The 20,533-nt window shown below is 38.3% G+C and overlaps 1 protein-coding gene across 6 annotated transcripts in view; it reads left to right on the top strand.

Moving 5' to 3' along the window:
- The window catches only part of EML4 (EMAP like 4), a 162,205-nt gene that overhangs the window by 103,543 nt on the left and 38,129 nt on the right, over nucleotides 1-20,533 (top strand). For 3 of the 6 annotated variants that reach the window (XM_064446131.1, XM_064446132.1, XM_064446129.1), the window contains exons 4-8: nucleotides 1,079-1,252; nucleotides 3,353-3,481; nucleotides 6,511-6,536; nucleotides 6,979-7,011; nucleotides 19,758-19,881. In XM_064446131.1, the coding sequence (XP_064302201.1) occupies nucleotides 1,079-1,252; nucleotides 3,353-3,481; nucleotides 6,511-6,536; nucleotides 6,979-7,011; nucleotides 19,758-19,881 (486 nt within the window). The remainder of the gene's footprint in view (nucleotides 1-1,078; nucleotides 1,253-3,352; nucleotides 3,482-6,510; nucleotides 6,537-6,978; nucleotides 7,012-19,757; nucleotides 19,882-20,533) is intronic. The other 3 variants (XM_064446130.1, XM_064446133.1, XM_064446134.1) reach the window with 3 other exon arrangements.

Below are 20,533 nucleotides of genomic sequence, written 5' to 3'. Positions count from 1 at the left end.
TGAATCTAAGAGAAAATATTTTTTTTTCCTTTTCAGTGGTGTTTGTATCTTGCTTTGTTTGTTCACTGAGAAATTGATCTTAGAAGATTTTTTTTTTTAAATCTTAAAAAAAAAAAAAAAAAAGGCCGTGTACTACAGAATAACCATCTCTTTCAGGTCCTGCTATTGTTTGTGTGATTCAGTATATTGTAAAGCATGCTATACTTTATGAAAAAACTTTTAATTAATTTTTATGTTTCCATAGCAGACCTTTGGTTAGGTTCTTAACGTAAGGTTGTTAATGACATATATTTAAAGCTGTTTCAAATGTTAACCTAACAAATATAGCACTAAGAAAATAAAGATTTATTCTTAGCTTTCATTTACTGAAGGCATTAAAGTGGGAAGACAGTCTGATGTTAGTCAACTATGGATCAAACCAGCAATTGGTTTTCAGGGATGATTTCCTTTGAACTCTGGTGCAGCCAGGGAGAGCCAAGGGACCAGCAACAGCATTTCACTCTTTCGGTGACAGCGCAAAGATAAGCGGTACCATGCACCTCCGGAAGTAGGAGAGAAAGGTATAGTTTCATGGCGGGCTTAAGCTAATTGGAGGTAGTGGAAGTCACACTCCTGCCTTTTGCTTGCACTGAGCCTTGGCTGGCAGCACGGAAAGGTAGTCAGTGAGCTGTACAAGAGGATGATTTTTTTTCTGAGGGACGGCAGACTTGTGGTGCATTAACTTGTGTCAGCTTTGAATGCTGTAGAAGCACCCACAAATGAAGGACATACTCAAATCAAAGTTGTATTAATTTTAAAATCATAGTAAACTTAGTACAACGCCCAGTAAAAGTAAGTAAATAATCTGCCTTGCCTCTCACCTTTTTCATTTTTGGAGCTGGTGAATAAATCTTATTTTAGCAAAACACTAACCTGAAGAGAGTGAGTAAATAATTAAAGCGTTCTTTCGGTGACTATATATAGTAAGCTGTTATATGCTGCTCCCGTCTTTTTGCAGAGGACATTTTCTCCCACCTTTTTAATTTATTTGCTTGTTCTTTTTTTCTTTTCCCCCCCCATGTTATACTTTATTTTACAGCGGTACAGAAAAAAAGAAGGAAAAACCTCCAGGACAGAAAGAAAAAAAAGATGAATCTCATTCTAATGATCAAAGTCCACAAACTCAAGCATCACCTTCTCCCCAGCCCTCCTCACAGACTCTCCAAACACACAGGCAAACTCAAGAAAGCAAGAGTTCTGCTCCAGCTAAAAGGTTTTCACAGTACCACAGTACAGAACTAGAAAATTATTATAATGATACTGAGTTCATTTTTGACAACAAGTCATGTGAAATAGTTCCAATCTCATGATTAAGTTAATGTTTGATATTTTTTGTGCTAGAGAAGATGTATTCAACATGTATTGCAACAGAGCATATATGTAAAAATGAATATTTTTTTTTAGTAAATTTTTTAAATTACAAAGTTTTTTGTTCTCTGTGATTGAAATCCTAATAAGGTAGATTACCTCTCATCAGTCATTATTCTAAAATATTTAACTATGACTCTGACTTGATCCTTCTTAAAATACACTTCATAGGTTTTGTCTGGCATAGCTGAATTGTGGAGTGTGTTTTGCACATAGTCTTTTACTACATCTTGTAACAGCATATTTTAAATACTAGTATCATTGCAACTCTTCGGGAGTTTTTCTTCTCAAATTATTCTATAAAGTGACTGTAGTTTGGATTTTTTTTTGCGGCACTTCTCTTTTTAATTCCTGCTAGGTTGCAGGATGGTTCACTTCACTTCTGTTCTGATTCTTTATGTGAGTGAAGTTCTGTTTTTACACCCAAATGATAGAACTGCTTGACTTGAGTGCACATAGAAGTTTTTTAGGATTTCTTCTAAGTTCCCACTCATTTTAGTGGGAATTAGGCACAGAAAAAAATGGCACTTCTTTTTTTTTTAATAGCTTTTTAAAGTCAAGGAAATGGAATTTAAGATTTGGGTGATTATTTCTGATTTTCAAAACTATGCAGATGACTTGGTGTGGCTTCTTTTTCTTTTTTCTTTGGTTCATTTTCACCTTTTTTTTTTTTTTGCAAGGTATGAAATTTTCTTTTCCGGTTTGGCATTTAGGAGACTGAAACAAGCTCTTAAATGAAATTTATACTTCTGAACTTTATTGTAGTTCACAAGATTATGTTGTCTTGCATTGCTCGAATTCACAGCTGTAATAAATATTTAAACTTTCACTTGACTGATGCATGTTAACCCTCCATAAAGGTTCTGTCTACATGTCTTGCACAAACTCCTAAGTTGTCTCAAGCTGAACTTGCGGCTGTTGTTCTCCTGCCTGGTATCTCACTGTAAAAATGTTTGTCTGAAGTCTCGCTTACTAATCTTTTGCAGTGTGGGGAAAACAATAAATGCCTTTTTTTAGTCTCCTAATGGTTTAACTTGATTTTATTAACTTGTTTGTCACAGGACCTTTCAGCCTCTTGGGGTGCTGTGGAAGGAGTTTGCCATTTCTAAGGCTGAGTTCAGGACTTACTCCTGCAAAAAGCATTTCTGACGGGATGAAATATAATACTGTTAGCAGGACATATCCAGACTCTAAATCATCTGGTTGAAGAATAATTTGAGCTAGATCACTTTTGAACATACTTTCCATTATTAAGATCTGTGTGAAACTAATGAAGTAGTGACTGCAAAACTTGCAGGTTCCGGTTAGTGTAAATTGGCTACAATATGATTGCTGAAAAATTTTATCAGAATTCGTGGATTTAATAATCTGTAGTGTTGGGCAAAACATAACTTGCCTTATTCATGCAAGAAGTTTGCACACATTTGTTTCAAAGAGATTAAAGCCATTAATGTGGTTTAGAATGTGTTATCTACAAAACAGGCATATGAAACTAATCTGATAGACCTGTTCTGCCTCAGTGTGTGAAAGCTGGTGAACAGTTAATCGGGAAAAATTTCTGCTTTTCTTTGTTACCTTCATAAGTGATTTTTTAAATACAATTTATTCTTTAAAGCTAATATACTGTAGCCTCATTTTTTCCACTTATGTAATTGGTTAGCAATATAGTAATGAAGTATAGAGGTATTTTGTTCAAGTCTTTTTGTAAGAACATTTGGAAATGGAAAGGAATGGACAAAACATTTGGCAACTGTCTTGCTCAATTGTTTTCATTCATCCAGTTAGAACTTTTTGACTAATCTTTTTTCCTGTTTCATGCTTCAGCTTGAAGGAAGACCTAGCTCTGCTTTTGTCTCCTGCTGCTTGATCTGTCCGTTGCATACCAGTTCCAGCTATTGTTATCTTATTATCTTGTCATTTTAAAATATATTTTTGTTTCTTCTAGCATAAAGAAATCCTTGACTGCTGAGAAGTCTCACAGTGCTTGGGAGAGTTCAGATGACAATCGTAACAAGCTGCTGAGAGTAGCATCAACATCTAAATTAATATCAAAAGTGGCAAAGAATGCTGACAAGTATGTATGTTTGGTACATAATAGCAAGTGAACTTTAGAGTCAAAATATTATGAAATTGCATCATTTCAGTGAACTTATTTACGTATATACTGAGACCATTTGCATCTTTGTTTTTACCAGGAGTAATTACTTGCATAACCTGCCAATGTGGCACTCCAGGTGCCTGTGGTGTCTTAAATTATTATAGAATGTGAATGCAGGATTTGAGTGTAAATATATTTCGATGTTGCCCATTTGGGTTAGCAGAATTATGCACTATGAGTTAAGATTTATGGCTTAATGACACTGTTGTGAAGCTTCCAACCAGTTTTTTCCCTAATTAAAACTGATTTGAAAATGCAAGTGTGTTTCCTTGAAGTTACGTTACTGGATTTGACATAGTATGTGTGCTAATAGACAAGGATGTTCTTTTCAGCTTCGTTAGGTGATACGCTGTAGCCCACTATTCTTCTCACGCTTCTCTTCAGCAGCAGGTTTTCTCAATTTGTGGTCTCCAGTGGAGGCCCCGCTGGCAATGAATAGCACAAAGTAGTTCTCTTACTTCTGTCAGCACAGGGACAAAACTTTGCTTTTTGCTGTAACTCGACATTGTTGGTCCCTATTGTGACCCACTTCTTGTCCTCAATACTCTTTGCCAGTTGGGCTTCCCACTTCATATTCACACACTTAGTTTCTTTTTTTTTTGACTTTGAAATTTTCCTCGCTCAATTTGTTGAAATTGTTGTGTTGGCTTTCTGACTGACCCCCTCTCCTATTTGCCAAGATCTCCCCAGCGTGCTGGCAGCTTCTCCCAGCTTGATGTCATCATCTGCACATTTCATGCATCTGCTCATTAATCTTCATTCAAATAGCCATTAACTGGTCCAAGGCAGAATTACCTGAAAACCCTTCCCACTATGACCAGTAACACTCTTCAGACCTTTCAGAATAATTTCCAGTCTTTTTATGATTGTATGTGCAGTGCTGTCCTTAGCTTGTATATAAGACTGTCAAATATATACTTAAGAGTCAAGAGCAGTGCAAGTGCATTCCTTCTTTCCTAGGAATGGGAAGAATAAAAACATCTTAAATTAATCTTGGGTGTGGATATCGGCACATTTACTAAAATCTCTACGTGTAGCCTGAAGAGTTGTGCAGAGCAGTGAAGTGCTGTGTGTGAGGGATTACAGGTTACGTATTTTGCAAGTATTGCTTTCATAATTGGTTTTCACTGCTGTAATTTTAAAGCCCTTTGGCAATTTAGATTACAGCAGGGTACTGCTAGATAATATTTTGGAATGAAAAAACCCTCAGTCTTGATTTCTACTTATCAAGTTTCTTCTCTTGGTTTTTGTTATGCTACTAAAGTATCTTTCACAATGTGGTATACACTTCAAATTTGCTATTAATAAAAAAATTTACTTTTATTGACATTTTGTATATTGGTTCAGGTATGGTCAAAATAGAGCATCTTATTTAATTTTCTAGTGATTCTGCTTGTTTTCCAAAAGACATTAAATGTTGCCCTTCTGCAGTCTTTAATGTAGAAAAAAAAACAACAGGTATCTAAGAAAAGAGGGGGCAAGGAAAGATTAGGATCAATTATTGTTAGAGAAAGTTGTCTGTTGATAACTTGAAGTTGTTGTATCTTAGTGTTTGGCAAAAAAAACAAAGCTTCAAACATTATCAGTTGTAGACCATCATCTGATTGGAGACTGGGTGTTGTATTGTTTGTGTACCTTGTTCTTATGCTCAGATTTTTAATAAAGGCACTATTTGCATTCAAGAGCACACATTAATACTAATTTCTTACATCCTTTTCTAATGGATGAATCTAGAAATAATTTCTAAAAGAGCTGGTTGGTATTGTGCAAAGGGATATTGTTATATTGCATTTATCATTCCCAATTAAGAAACATTGGCTTAATCTGCCTGAAGTTATCAGAGTCTTGTGCAAGGGAATAGAATTCAGCCCCTAATGTGGGCCCCAGGACAGAAATGTTTTACATATGCTTTGCGCTACCAGCCCAGGATGTGAACTTTGTTTAGTAAGCTTAGTCTTTAAGCCAGCACTGAGCTGTAAATCAGTCTGATAAAGCCATAAGTAGTAAGAGGGTTCCCATGGCAGCCCATCATTCAGTGTTTTTCAGGCAAGACTGGGAATCCAGTTTTAATTTTTCATCTGGCAGTGTGGTGAAGGGTGATTCTACCAATAGCCAGAGATTACTTTTCTTTTGCGTATGCCTGACCCTTTGTCACTGTTACAAAAATTTGACCTCCATCCAGCTAAAAATACTGGATGCCACTCATACCTTCCTGCTGAATTTCAAATGAATTCAAGAGGTTTTTTTATGCAATACATTCTCCTGTCAAGGAGTGTTATTCCAGTAAGAAGTAGCTCTGATGCTGGAAATCATTATTTCTTCCCTCTTCACAAAACATGATGAAGATTTTTGTGAGCAGTTCATTCCTGGTTCTGGCGAGGAAAGATTGTCTCAACTGCACTCTCTTGAAGTCTTTGTGTTGCATATCCAGTAATGCTGCATGGATCTGGTTTAAATGAAACTGCAACTTGCTTACATTTAATCCATGCGTCCAACAGGGTTAATTCCTAGACAAATTTGTGTTGTTGTGTGCTGACAGCTTATTTTGACAGGTGTTAAATGCTTTGCATGCAGGGCTGAGGGTATTTGGCAGCTTAAAGCATTTGGTTATTACAAGTTTGTTCTCTTAAAATGGAATTTTCCATGCACAAGGAATATGCCCTCCATAATTTAGTTTTAAAAGCTTTTGTATGTTGTTGTTATCACAGTAATCCTTAGGAACCCTTGCTATAGGGCCAAAGACTTTAAGATACTTGAAAGATACAGTGAATTGCTTAAAATAATATAGGGGTAAAAAGGCACTACGATGACCAAGATAGTTATTCAGCACTGTACACAGAATCTGATGAGCTTCCCAAATGCAATAATGTGTAACAACTAGATGGTATTGGCTTGATTAAGCGTTTCACATATTACTAATTATAGTATTTTGAATTTTTCCCCAGGCACAAAGATGTCATCATCAGCCAAGGTAAATAAAAACATTTATTTTTAAATACTGGATGAAGTTGAAAAGATTTGCTTTTGACTGAATAGTATTTCCTGTAAATAAATACATTGGGACATATGCTTATGAAACAGGAGTATAGAGCTAAAATAGTGTTAAAAATTACTCTAGGAATTCATCTGGCTAAATGTTACTCAAGACCTTTATCAAGATCTTCAAAATTATGGAGAAATATTTCATCAGATTGGATCTGTAGGAATGCCAGAAACTTTTGGTGGGTGGTGGGAGGATTCGTTTTACTTTTGTGAAATGGAAAAACCTTTTAAAATTATTTTCTCTGTGTGCAAATAGAGTTTATGAAAACAAAAATCTAAACTTTTGACCTATGTGCCAGTCTTCATCCAAGCAGGTGTGAGTGAGACTTTAGAAATAGTTTTAAGATATTTTATTTCTGTCCCATAACCAGCAAAAATGTCAACTCGTGAAAAAAACAGCCAAGGTAAGAATTAAGCTATGCCCTTTGGTCGCTTTCTAATTTAGTGCTTTCACAAATCTTTTATTTGGCTTTTCACCATCAAAGAGCATCAGTGCATGATCTCTTAAAAATTTTGAGCATTTAAATAAATATTTCAACTGTCTTATTGTAGAAATATATATGCATATGCACATTGCAGTCTATTTGGGAATTATTTGGGGGTAGTATAAAATAAATTACTACAGGCATCATTTCCTCAGAGAGGAATGTGCGTTCAAATAAGGTTCCAGAAGTCTTGCATTGTTGCCTAAGATATCAGAAGATTAAGAACTGCCAACTAAAAGATTTGTTTTATCTCAGCTTTCTGTCTTGCCAATATTACAACATATACACACTGATTAGACAAGAACAGAGACTGAAGGTTTTAATATGGTCTCCTAAAATGAAAAATTAGTCTCTTCTAAAGCATATGTATTTGCACCAATGAATTTTGTGTTCTGTGGCTACCTGCTGCTGCTGGCTTGTCCAGACAGGAAAAGGAGCCGTCCATCTGAATGTGGTAGGATGTGACAACAAAAGAAATCCACTTCTTGTGTCACAAAACTACTCTGCTTTGATGTCCTGCAAACTGTACTGAGGCATGCAGTTTCAAAACTAAAGCATGTAACCCAAGTGCACGCTGTACACATTTATCTATGTACAGAGGTTCCGTCTCATGCTTTTTTACTGCTAATTAACAAACCTGTAGTCTCCAGATTCTGTGCTGTAAGCAAGATTACATTATACACAGCGTGATTACTTTTGGTCTCCTCTGGATTTTCTTTCAAAAATAGAACAACACTCAAATTTCTTGGAAGTTAATATATGAATTGTTGTAATGAAAGCAAAATCAACTTGAATCTAATTGCTTTATCATCTTCTAATTCATAGAAAAAATTACAGTTCTAAAAACATTCTAAACTGATGGTTACCGAAAGCATCCTTCAAAGACGAGAAGGGTGAAAGAGGGTGCATAAGCATCAGGAACAAAGAAATGTTTCCTTACGTCAGGTTGCTAAACACCGGCTATGGAACAGTACACGTGTGCAGCAATGGTTACTGTAAAAAGAAAACTAATCAGTAGCGTCCAGACCAGCTGCAATTTAGCTTTGCAAGAATGGATTAAAACTGCTGTATTAAAAATACCCTTTCTACCAAACACAACTTTTCACAAAACCAAGTTGCATACAGCTAAAATGCCTTCAATACTAATTCTTTCCTTACAATGTGCTTCTACAATTCTACATGTTCTGTCAAGAATGGGCTGTACCTCAGTTCTCTCATCCTGGTAGCTATAATTTACATGGCCTCGATGTGCACCCTGCTATCTGTTGTCTTACTCTGCAGATGATGTGAGTGTTCGCTGACTGATGAATGGGTACCTTCCACGTGTGTCATGCCATAGTGTGTTCAAAGCCCAACTGGAATGAGATGTATGATGCAGATGACAGTGGCCCCACGTATATGGAAGATGGATAGAAAGTCTTGTCATAGAAAATATATTTACTAACATTTAAAACACATATAGTGGCAAAACGTCATTCTGCCTGTAACATGGATGAAGTCTGCAATTAGCAGAATTCAACCTCCAGAGCTTTTTTCGTTGTTGTTGTTATGGACCAATGAGTGCTGTTTTTGACAGCTTTTAGCGCGTGTGTCTGTGTGTAATGCTGTGTTAGGTTTTGTGTTGTGTTTACTGCCACAGAAGTAACCACCTGTCAGTTGCTGTAGTTGCAGAGGGTCCCCACATTCTTTCCAGTACAAGCTTAACAATACTCAGTGAATTCTCTGTAGTGCAATGTCCTGTTCAGGGTAGGTGACTTTAGCCTGCTTTGTACTTGATCGCTGCCACATAAATAAACCGATTTCCAGTTGGCACCTTGACCCAGCTGGTCAGGAAGTTGAAGATTTGCAGACAGATAATGTGGCTTCTGAAGGTAAATCCCGTGCAGCTGGACAGAGTTGTCTTGGACTGGGTGGGGTGAAGCATGAGCCTTTGTTCATGCTGTTTGTGCAGGATCTTCCTGTTCAGCAACCCAAAGGCATGAAAAGTTATAGCTGCTTTAACACTCCCTTGTGGTTTGCCAGCCTTTGCCTTCAGAGGTGAGCAGTCTTTAGCATGGTGTTAATTAAGTTACAGCAGCTCCCTTGAGCTGCTCATTTCCCTAGGCTGTATGTGAAATGCTGCGTATGCCCCCGGCACGCACGTCCCGCGCTAACGATTGTGTCAGTGGGCTTCCTATAAATTGTGTGAAGGAGACTCTTGGGAAGACTGCTGGTGTGCAAACTGTCAAGCTTTGAAACAAAACGACGTAAAAATACTTCAGTGTCTTTATACACACTTAAAATGAGTTTGGAAAAACAGTGAAATTGCAAATTATCATAGCAGAAGGTGTTTGCGTGGGAAAATAGGATGGAAGATGACAATTCTGTGTAGCTTTGAACATCCTGAATCACTTTGCTTTCTTTGATTCAGCTATTAAAGAAACTGCTTTGAAATGTTGGTATAGAACAGTAGCACAAAATGTAGAGAAATACGTTTTTGCACATTCAGTTCTTGGAATCTTATTTTTCTAGCAGCAGAAGTTACTGCAATATTATCTGTGTGTGACCCCCTGTGCACGTTCATTGTGATTTCTGTTGATACTGTGTATTAGCTATAAAAGCGAAAGACTTGAGGAGCGAGTGAGAATACTTGCTAGATGAGCTTCAGTAGTGAAAGGCATTAGGTTCAATGTCTGAATTTACTTTGGTATGGAGCCCCCCAGAGAGCCTGTTGCAGGTGTTGTGTGTAAATGTCAGCAAGACCTAGGCAATTCTCTCCTCCTGCCAGCAGCAGCAGCATGGGGAGCCGCAGCCTGCAGCTGCCTTGCAGGCAGTCACTTGAGTTTCCTCTGTTTAGCACTATGCTGAGGGCCGTGAGTGTTACCAGTGTCTGTAATGTACCTTCTATCTCAGTACTCAGTTTTGTTCCCTCAGTGCCTGTATTTCTCCCACTTGGGTTGAGTTGCATTACTCCACATTAAGGTTAGTCTTGAGCTTTACGCCTGTGGGTATATGCTGAAGCAGAGCTAATAGAGACAGGAACACTTTGGTGATGCCAATCCAGTGAGGGAAGTATTATACATGCTTCCATGCATATGTGAAAGAGATTTTTGGGTTTAGGTTTTCCAGCTTATTTTTGAACATTTTTTTTTTTGTTGTTGTTTATCCTTGTAAACCAGGACAACCTTTTTACAATAAAATCCAGCACTAAGGAGGTATTAAAATTCTGTGAAAATCCAATAAAGCTATGGGTGAAATGAACAGGTGCTTACTCTACAGCCTTAAAAGGACACTAGCTAAAGTTATTCTTTTAAATTCTTTACCAGCAGGTGTTTATAATTGCCTGTAAAAGCCGTCTTGCTTTTCACTTCAGCAGAGACATTGCTAAGTATTAATCATAAAGCATTCATATTTTTATACCCAGAATTTAAAGACTTGGATTATTTTAAGATAAAAAGTAATTTTTTTTCACTGAGATTCCATGTTTGAATTTGCTTTTCAGTGATAGCAGCTCCATATATGAATCACTTGTTCACTTATTATAAAGTAATAAGGAGACACTCAGACATTTTTGGATGGCAATAAAAACCATATGTGAAAGAATTAATGAAAAACATTCACTGCATTCCTAAGTTTGTTTCTTTTTAGACTGTGCTTTATTAGTTTCCAGTACTTTTTCTTCTGTTAGTTTAACTGACAGAAGACTCTGCTATAGTTCTAGCTTCACAGAACGGGGCAATCGTGAAGCACACAGTGGAAAAATTTACCCTGCTGACAGTGTGTCCCATCTACTGAGAGTGCAAAATTCAATAACTACTTCAGATCAGTTTTTTCATCAGACATAGATTTTCTGTCAGATGCTTATTGAAGGTGCTCACGTACGTGAGGACAAATGGAGATGCAGTATTTCTCATTATTATTGGGTTGCTTGCTGTCATTCAGGCACAGTGCACAAAACCACAGAAAAACAATTTAGTATTTGGGAGTTTTTAATCATAGATTCTTGGTGAAGTCAGGATTTTATTATTTAAGCAGGAAGCATTTAGATACAGTCTTACTGAGCTTGTGTGTCCAATACTCCTTTTCGAGTCCTTTTTTTTAATAAAAAGCTAGAGTAACGGTAACTGTAGTTAATACCTACATTATTAATGTCACCTGATACATGCAAAAACAAGGTTTTAACTATGATTTACTTATCAAGTTATATAAAGCTAATAACCAAAGATCTGATAAGAAGTCACAAGGCAAAGCTGTAAAATCATTCCAAACCAAAGGGAATCTCTCATTTCATCTGCTGTTTTTGACTGTTTGGTTTGGGTTGCGCCAGCGCTCAGTAGCGACAGTGCATGTCTGCTTGTCAGGTTCAGCGAGCATTGACACATAGCTCAGGGTGAGAGATGGCAGACCTGCAGCCACATTTTAGTTCCACTGTAACTTAAAATATAATGGTCTGGGCATGATGGCTGAATTTGGTTGTATTCATCTTGGTGCTGTTAGCACTGGTTTAAATTAGAAACAGGCGTCTAAGCCTTTGTCCCTCAGGTTAGTGGTCCTACAGAATTCTTGGACACAGGCCTGAAAGCAGAAAGCTTGTGGGAAAGAAGCTATTTGTAGTATTAAAAAGCATAACTTCACTGGTCAAGCAACTAGAAGGTGAAGACAGATTAATAAATGTACTCTGGATGTGGTAGTTTATTGTATATTATTAGAGAGTTCTCTCGGCCAAGCTAGTTGGAGCATTTTGGGGTTTTTCGTTTGCTTGTAATTCACTTTAAGAGTAAGATTCAGATGCTAAACACAAGTAGAACTGGGCTGAGGTTTTTGATGCATCAGTCCATGTTGCTCTTTCAAACTAGGTGGGGTGGGAGCTAGTGAAAAATAGTCCCTAATAATTTGCAAGATAAGATTGTTGCAATGATTCCTTAAGAACTGAACTTATTACCGTGTAGAAAACCAAGTAATTTTGTTATTTATTCACTATTATCTAGTCTGTGTGAGTGTGTGTATATTCTACATCTAAAATCTGCTGTATGCTCATTAGACTTCCCATTATGCATACACTTGCTAGCTGAAGAGCAGTTAATTACAGCACAGACTAGCAGGGCTACCTCAGGGTTTGTCTAAATAATGAGGAATAGTGTGATATAAAATACGTTTTTCTAACATTTTGTCCAGCTCTGTTGAAGAAATCAGTAATTGAGGATGAGGGCATCTCAGGCTTCTAGAAAACTACTGTGTATTCCTTGATGATTTCATTTTGAGACATGTTTTTTGGAAACTAGGAGGATTTTGGTTTTGTTATGTCACTGTCTTCAAATTTCTGAAGGATCTAAACAGTAGCTTTCATGTCTCCGGATTTGCTCTTCTCTGTATATACTTCTGAGTTAATCTACAAAGACTTCTTTGATCTTGGTTTTTTCCTCCTTTCAGTTCCTATAATTTTCCCCTGAAAACCTTCCATATTCCCCTAAGAATATGATTCACAGAAAGTAATAGGTTGCTTAAGTGTCATTGCATGAGGTTTTATACGCTGACTTCATGGAAGCACTAATTTCAGGTGGTTTGTATTGTCATATATTTGCTGTCTGGTATCACCTGCAGTGCTTCCCATTGGCCTTACCTTCCAGGTTGTTTTCCCTGAATTGCTGGGGTTTAAACTTTCTTTTAAGAGTGAGCAAATAGGCATTGTTTGAAGGTGAATTTTACTGTTACTTTTGTGCTGCATTCCCCCCCCCCCCCCCCCTTTTTTTTTTTTTCCTTGTATAAGGCCTGATTAAAAGTTTGTTTGTCTTAGTGGGAATCTCCTTTTGATACAAGGAGGCTTTGCAGAAAGTTTTCAGCCACTGTCTACTGTTTGTCTACAATTTTGTCCTTAGTTTTAGTCCTGGATTCTTGGTGTTGCATGCTTTACCAACAGTTCCCTTTCATGTAAGGTAAGGATGCTGGCTTATAGTGACTGTCAATGAAGATGCACTTGTTTCCTTGCAGGTCAGGCAGGCTTCCAGGGTTCCCTCTCAGTAGCAACACCTTGTTTCACCGACATATTTATTCCTCTGTTCTCTAGCAGGCTATAAACTTTCAAAGAACCTGCAGTAGGTACTCTGGTTGCTAATATCTGCCTCCAGCCTGTTGGGACCTATTTGGCTTAGTTTTTACACTAATGAACTTAACACAGGAAAGTAGAAGCACTGATGGAATGTCACTGATGACATGAAGCTGAGAGACCAAACTGATACAGTGGAAGCTGAGATTTTAATACTGTAAGACCTAGATATTCCTGAGGCCTGGAGTAGTATTAGACAAAATTAAATAATTCAAAGTGAAAGATCACACATACAGGAGTTGCTAGCAATGTTTTAGCTGTGAACAGGTTGTCTGCCACAATTAAATGGTGAGGAAAAGGGCTCTAACATGCTACTTAATCATAACAAGATTGAACCACTCACTTATGAAAACACAGATGTAATCCCAGGGTGTGTCAGAAATAATTCTAATGGAGATACTCAGCCTTACGGAAAACGTTAATGCATGAAAACCTTGGTAGGTTCTCCTCTGTAACACTGTATGCAGTTACAGCCACCCACGATCACAAAAGGTAAATTTTGTGGTGGTGTGGAGACAGACTGAAACCGTATCATGCAAAGAGAGAGTTAAATAGCTGGATGTTTTTATTTTTGCAAAATGAAGGTGGAAGGGTGTGATTGCTCTTTTCATGCTCACCCCATGCACTTTCAGACAACAGATGGGCAGACCTGTGCTGAAGTTAACAGCCATGCTGTCACATGCACAAAAAGTAAACAGTCTGGCCATGCTCGCCTGGAAATTGAGAGTTTCCCAACTATTAGAAGGAGGTTTTTGGATGGTATTCTAAACTCAGCAGAGCATGTTTGTGTATATTGCAGTGACAGCCAAGTCTCTGCTGTCCAAAGTGAGCACTGCAGTACCCTGATCAGAGTAAAAACCTGAGTGATGCATGCAGAGAGAGGGCACTGGGGGCCATGCTGTGCATCTGTCAGGCTGGTCTAGTCTGGGCTTGGCTGGGCTCAGTTGTGATGTTCCTCCTGCAAACCCCTGTCATGAGCTGAGCCTGGTGGCTGATTGGTGCTCAGATCCACCTTTAGGTGGGCCCTTGCCAAGTCACTGGGCTTTGTCTTTGTGTCACTCTTCCTGAGTGATGTTTTGTGTCCCTTCAGCTGACTGGGGCCACGGTGTATTCAGATCAAGTGTTCTTGCATCTTTGGGGCAGAGTTGATAATTTCCCCGGACCTCTGGGGATCCCACAGAGAGATGAGACCTGCGTGGAGTTTGCTTGGGTCCAGCACACCCAGAGGGCTCCCATGTGAGGCTAATAAGCCTGCGCCAATCCTGAGAGCAAAAATTGGGAGTGCTGGTCCTGTGTCCCCTGGCACTTGTGAAAGAGATTGTTGAGGCTCCAGAGGTGAATCATTGTGGAGCCAAGCAGGGTTTGGCGAGGGCTGTGAATTTGAGCTCAAAGCTGGACAAAAGCAGCTACAGCTGTTCCCGGCAAAGAGCTGGCCCCTGAAGCCTGAGCGCTGCATCCACTTGATGCTGCCTTTCGAAGCAACCCTGGGCCTGAGCTATTCATTTTTGTGTGCTGTGGATAATCCACAGCACCTGGGCATGCTATCTACAGAGCTTCAACTGTACTTTTAGGTTGGTTTGATCCATGTTTGAAAGCATTTGTAGGATGTATGCAGTTGTAGATTAAGTTAGCATGTGCCAAGCTCCTCTGAGGAATGCCCTCCTGTCTCTCCCTTCCCTCCAAATCCTTCTGCACAGTGGGTAGTAGGGTCTGAACATCTTTTTATATGGGATAGAGAATTTTTACTTTCATACCTACTGTTTTGAGGCTGGTGGATACTGGAATTGTTGAGGAATTTTTGTTTGTTGGTTCCTTCTCGCCCCTCCCCCCCCTTAAAAACTTCTGACTTTATCTCCCTTATACTCCCTTAATTACATATCTGTTACGAGATGACCAAGGCTCTTCTCTTCCAAAAGATCAAGTAAGGGAAAAAAAAAAAAGTCTTGACATACTGCTGGAAATATTGAGAATATTGACATACTGCCTGGAAATATTGAGAATGCAGATAGTCTAATGCTCTTGAGCATCCACTTGAGCCAGTATGGTATGAAAGAGTTAAATCACTCGTTTGGTTAACTTGCAAATAGAAGAATTTGGCCTTGGGCAATTAGTTGCTGTTTGAGAATGGTTTTGCTGATATGCTGCCATCCTCTCTAGTATTTCAAAAGATTTTTACATTAATATTATATCTGCCCTACAGGTTATTCTGACGAAGGGAAATTTACAGACAGAAATCTTTCAGTGGGTTGTCTCTCTCTCTTTTTTTTTTTTTTTTTTTTTTAAAAAAAACCCTTCCTCTTCAGTAGGGAGAGGCTTAATCAAATTATACCTAGCCTATGTCTCTCTAACGAGTGTGTTATATATTTATCTTCAAAGGTAATCTTGAATAACATGCAGCTAGCTAATAAAAGCAAAAAATAGTCTTTCTTTAATGGGGAAGTTGAGAGAGCTAATTTGTATGTGAATGCTCTGCAGATAATCTTTTCCCTGAGCTCCAGGAGAGCCTCTTCTGGCCAAAGACTTGACTGAATTCCTCTTGGACCCTTCATCTCTTTCATCTGCAAAGGCAGACAGGTGCCAACTGCCTCCATCCATATGAATTTCAGCTGCAGCCTGTCTCCACTGTTCTAAGCAGCAATAAGAAATGCAATCCTTAATTTGTGGTGCCATTTTGAACTGATCTTGTGGAACCAGAATTGCCAAGCTCAGTGTTAAATCAAGAATTGGACTTGCCCAAACGAATGGTCTTTTCTAAATACCCTTAAGCTATGCTGTGCTTTAATTTATAAGAGTGTGAGCACCAGATTTTAATAGCAAGGTCATTATTAATATGCTATTCTTGGTTTTGGACAGTGTTATTTTCTCTCTGTAAAATACATACTATAAAAATATTTTGGTGGAAAAATAAGACATGTTACTAGTTCGGAGTAATTAAATGTTTGTATCAAACTAGTGACAACACTGATCTCTAGCTTTTCTCAGCAATACAGTTAAGTAATGCACATTTGGTAAAATAACTATTGCTTCTAATTTAGCTCCTGGGAAGTGATTTTCTTTGTTATTTGATATTTGTTCTGAGGCAAGTTTTCTGCTGTTGTCAGTGGATGGACTCAGGGGATTCTCATTGAAAGGAGCTGTATTTGTTCTTAGAAGTGGGACAGCTATTTTTCATCTTGGTATTTGTTCCTTTGATGTGGGACTTAAATGGCTCAACTTTCATTGTATTAATATCCTAAATAAGAAAAAACCTTTATGCATGTGTTAATTTAAGATTGCTGAATTGTTACAGTTGCTGTTCAGGAATTATTTTTTGAGCCTGCGGGGTTTTTTTTATTAGCTTTCACTTCTGTTAGGACTGTTGTAGGAAAATTCCCTTCTCTTGCCTCCAGCGCAGAGTGAACCTACTATCACGGTCAAAAGTAACAACAGAATTCAAGTAAAATGAATTCTTGGTCCCAGAAGGTTGACTTGAGCACCCCAAAAGTGGAAAAGGAATCACGCTAACCATATCTTTTAAATCTGGGAACATGGTAAATTTGGTAAACTGTGATCTGTTTCATGAAACAATTAAAATTATTAGAACTGTTAAGCATCAAGAAATCAAACTACAGTGTGTTAAGAGGAAAAACAAAAGTTTTTGACAAATTTAGCCATATATGTTGTGAAACCTTCAAAGTGAGTGTTATGCATGTAAGTAGAATACTTCTAACTAGCTTATGTTCAGGTACATGGATTCATTGCCCTAGTTAAGTTTGAGCAATGCTGTGACAAGTAATGTTAAAACCACTCAAGCTCATGGGTAGTTCTTTCTCTGGCTAGGAATTACTGAATATATTATATGATTTGGTCATCATAGATTTTTCCTGTATGTGTCAATGCTGTCCAAGTCATTGGTGTGTGCTAGGATCATCACTGCTGTATTCAAAGCTAGTCCTTGCCAGTGTTTTCAGAGCAGGGGTGGTATTCCACAGAATTTCACACAACTCTGATAAAATCCTCTGTGATCAGAAATACTTCTTTTAAATAACCTAGACTATGCACCACATCTTTTCATTAGGCTGGTGATTGTCAGTCTTCTGTCTTGTCTAGCTATAGAAGAAAGATCCTGTGTGAAGAGTTCATTTCCAGACTTTGTGCAAGACTGCTTTTTATCTTTATTTGAAAATAGTTACGGGGTTTTCCTCTCTCATTCTCTTTTGGCTGCAGTAAGACAGAATATGTTTCTACAGTCTGTATAGTAGAGGTATTTCAAATTCAGAGAAGGCTAGAGACCCCGGCTTAAGGTTGGTCTCGCTCACAACTTTTTTTTCTCATTGTTTGCATCTTCTAAAATGTTTCTGTAACCAAGAGACTATTTTGGAGTTAACGTGGCTTCTGCTGTCACTGAAATTATCTGCTTTCTCTTGCCTTTTTAGATATCCAAGTTTGACTTGAGCTGTTAAGCTATAATTCTGTGGGAGTAAGCCTGAGTTTCTCATCATTTCAATTCGGGATGTTTTAGGGAATGCAAAACATAGATTGCACATTGATGCAATCTGAGTAATAATCTTATGCTTCATTGGGGAAATACTTACAAGCATTCCCTGGGCATTTACGGGAATTCTGTCTCATGTTTGTCTTTTGACAGAAATACAAAAGTAATTGGTTAAAGATCTTCATTTTAGAGCTCAGTATTCGTTGCATGAAATGTGATTAGAGATTTCTTAATATTGTATCGCTAATTCACAGCTGCTATTCTACTACAGTCCTACCCAAATATTTACACTTTGGTTTCAAACTCTTGAATTCTCTCTGTCTGCTGTGATTTTGAAATCCCTACTCATAAAAAATATTGCAGTTCAAGATTCACAGCAGAATTATGTTACTTTGGTTTTGTGATATTAGTTACATTAACAATGGATATTCATTACTAAAGAAGTTGAAGAGTGATAAAAAGTTACCACTTCATTGATGCAAAATTAGTGGAATACTTGGCTTTTCAAAAATCAGTGCTTTTCAAAAAGAAACTCCTGTGTCAGCAGTGTTGGAGGCTGGCATTAATTCTTGTGGATTTGAGGCCTGATTTAACCATAATTAAACAGTACTACCGTGCTGGTTTTACTGTGCGGCTGGGGATAAAGGCTTTTAAAAGTCTTAAAGGGCTTTTCTGTTCTTCTGAAGTTAGAAAATGCTTATTGTCATAGTGTGGAGGGAAGACTCCTGTAGGTCACCTCATATACTAGTTGGAGTCATGTATTTCTTAAATCCAGATGACTTGCCTTCCAATAACTAGCTAGTGCGTTTGACCAAGATGCCTAGCTACCCTGTAATTAGTTTTCTCTGGTGGAAAATAATCTCATGTTCCTTGAAAAGGAACTCCTAAAGACTTGTGAAGTGTTCAGATGCCCTAACAGAGAAATGCATGTATTTTTTCACACCTATAGACAGTGTTACAGCTGGAGTCATTAGGAGCTGTTGTTTCTTTCCATTTTTCAGGATATGATGCAATATGAATAGCATGCACTTAAAATTATTTCAATGAATTAATAATTCATGTTAGCGTATTAGTTTGTGATGATATATAATTTCAGATTATATTCCTCAGAAAAGCTTTTGACGCTTTTTCCTGCAGTATCGTTGTGTCTTAGGTTGGCCATTATGGTTTGGATTACGTGGGCAGCTGGGTGGGTAAAAGAACCAGCTGGATGGATGGCCTCAGAGTGTCGTGGTTATTGGGTCATACTCTACCTGGTGGCCAGTAGGTAACAAGTGGACTCTGCAGGGGTCTGTCCTGGACCTGTCCTATTTAACATCTTTAGCAATGGCTTGGAGCAGGCAACAGAGGACACCCTCAAGTTTGCAGCTGACAGCAGACCAGGGCATCCAGTTCATATGCTGGAGGGTAGAGCTGCCAATCCAGGGGTACCTGGGCAGGTTGGAGGCACGGGCCTGCCAGAACCTCACAAAATTAGGCAAGGACAAATGCCAAGTCCTGCACCTGGGGGAAAGAAGAGCCCCTGGCAGGAATACAAGCTGGGGACAGAGGGGCTGCAGGAAATGGCTCTGGGGAAAAGGCCCTAGGGGTGCTGGCAGACAGCCAGATGCCAAGAGAGGTTGTGCCATCTCCGTCCTTGGAGGTTTTCAAGACTGGACTAGGCAAAACCCTGAGCAACGTAGTCCAACCTCATGGCTGAGCCTGCTTTGAGCCAGAGGTTGGACTTGAAGACTTCCTGAGGTCCCCTTCAACCTGAAATACGTTATCCTGTGAATTTATGACTACTGATTTATTCAATTTCAGATTTTAATTTGAATTTGAAATTTGCCTTTGTAATTTAATTTGCATGTCTAAAATGTTACATGCTTAGTCTGTTCTATCACAAATTCAAGTAATGCTTACTCTGTGTGTGTGCACACGTGTGCGTGTGTGGTTTAGCGTTCCATTTTAATAAAAAATAAAATCTGGGCCTTTACCAAGCTTGCATTTCAAAAAGAATTGTTTTATCACAAGTGTTACTTGCATCTCTGTGCTTATTACTGGTTCCTTTTGTGCTTATTTCTTGTGTAAACTTGCTGCACGATTAATACACTTTTTTTGTTTCAACAGAGGGAGAATATATCAAGATGTTCATGCGAGGTCGACCAATCACAATGTTCATTCCTTCTGACGTAGAAAACTATGATGATATTAGGACAGAGCTGCCTCCTGAAAAGTTAAAACTGGAGTGGGTGTATCCTTGATATTAGTAACTACTTGCTGTTCCCTTTTTGTCTTGTCTTGCCTTTTTTTCCCCCTTTTTAGAATCTGGTCTTGTGTCTTCTCTGTTCAGGATAAAAAATACTTAAAAGTGGGGGAAAAATTTAAATTTAATATAACAGTTGAAATGGTTTGTAGCTACTGTAGAGTACGACTTTAATCTGCAAAATATGTAGACAAAGAAAAGCTGTACTTTGTTTCGCTGTTGAAACTAATTGCAGTTCATTCTTAGTGTGAAAGAAAGCGTCTTTGGAGAGTTAGAGTTTCAGAAATGTCCCTCAATCCCCCCCCCCACTATATTGATGGAGGCTTTGCATTCAGGAACATCGTTAGTTTTCAGACTTTGGGAGGTTTTATAGCTATGGAAGATCTTTAATTTCTCGTCATTCTTACCTCCAGAGTGAAGATTGCAGAAGCAGCCATCCTTTGCACTGCTTCTGTGTTTCAGCTCAGAATTGCGGGGATTAATTTCTTGGAGACTAGTTTCATTAAACACACTAAATAAATTTCTCATCTGAAGAATGGAGGAGTTGTGTGGCTGAAGACAATTCTCTGGGCTTATTAGATCAAACGTTGAATGCAGTGTAAGAGAAATGCTTTTGCACACGTTGGGTCTTTCTGTCACC

The sequence above is a fragment of the Phalacrocorax carbo genome, chromosome 3 (genome assembly GCF_963921805.1).
Source record: "Phalacrocorax carbo chromosome 3, bPhaCar2.1, whole genome shotgun sequence".
NCBI lineage: Eukaryota > Metazoa > Chordata > Aves > Suliformes > Phalacrocoracidae > Phalacrocorax > Phalacrocorax carbo.
The sequence above is the reverse complement of the archived record's forward strand: the minus strand, read 5'-3'. Positions and strand labels throughout refer to the sequence as shown.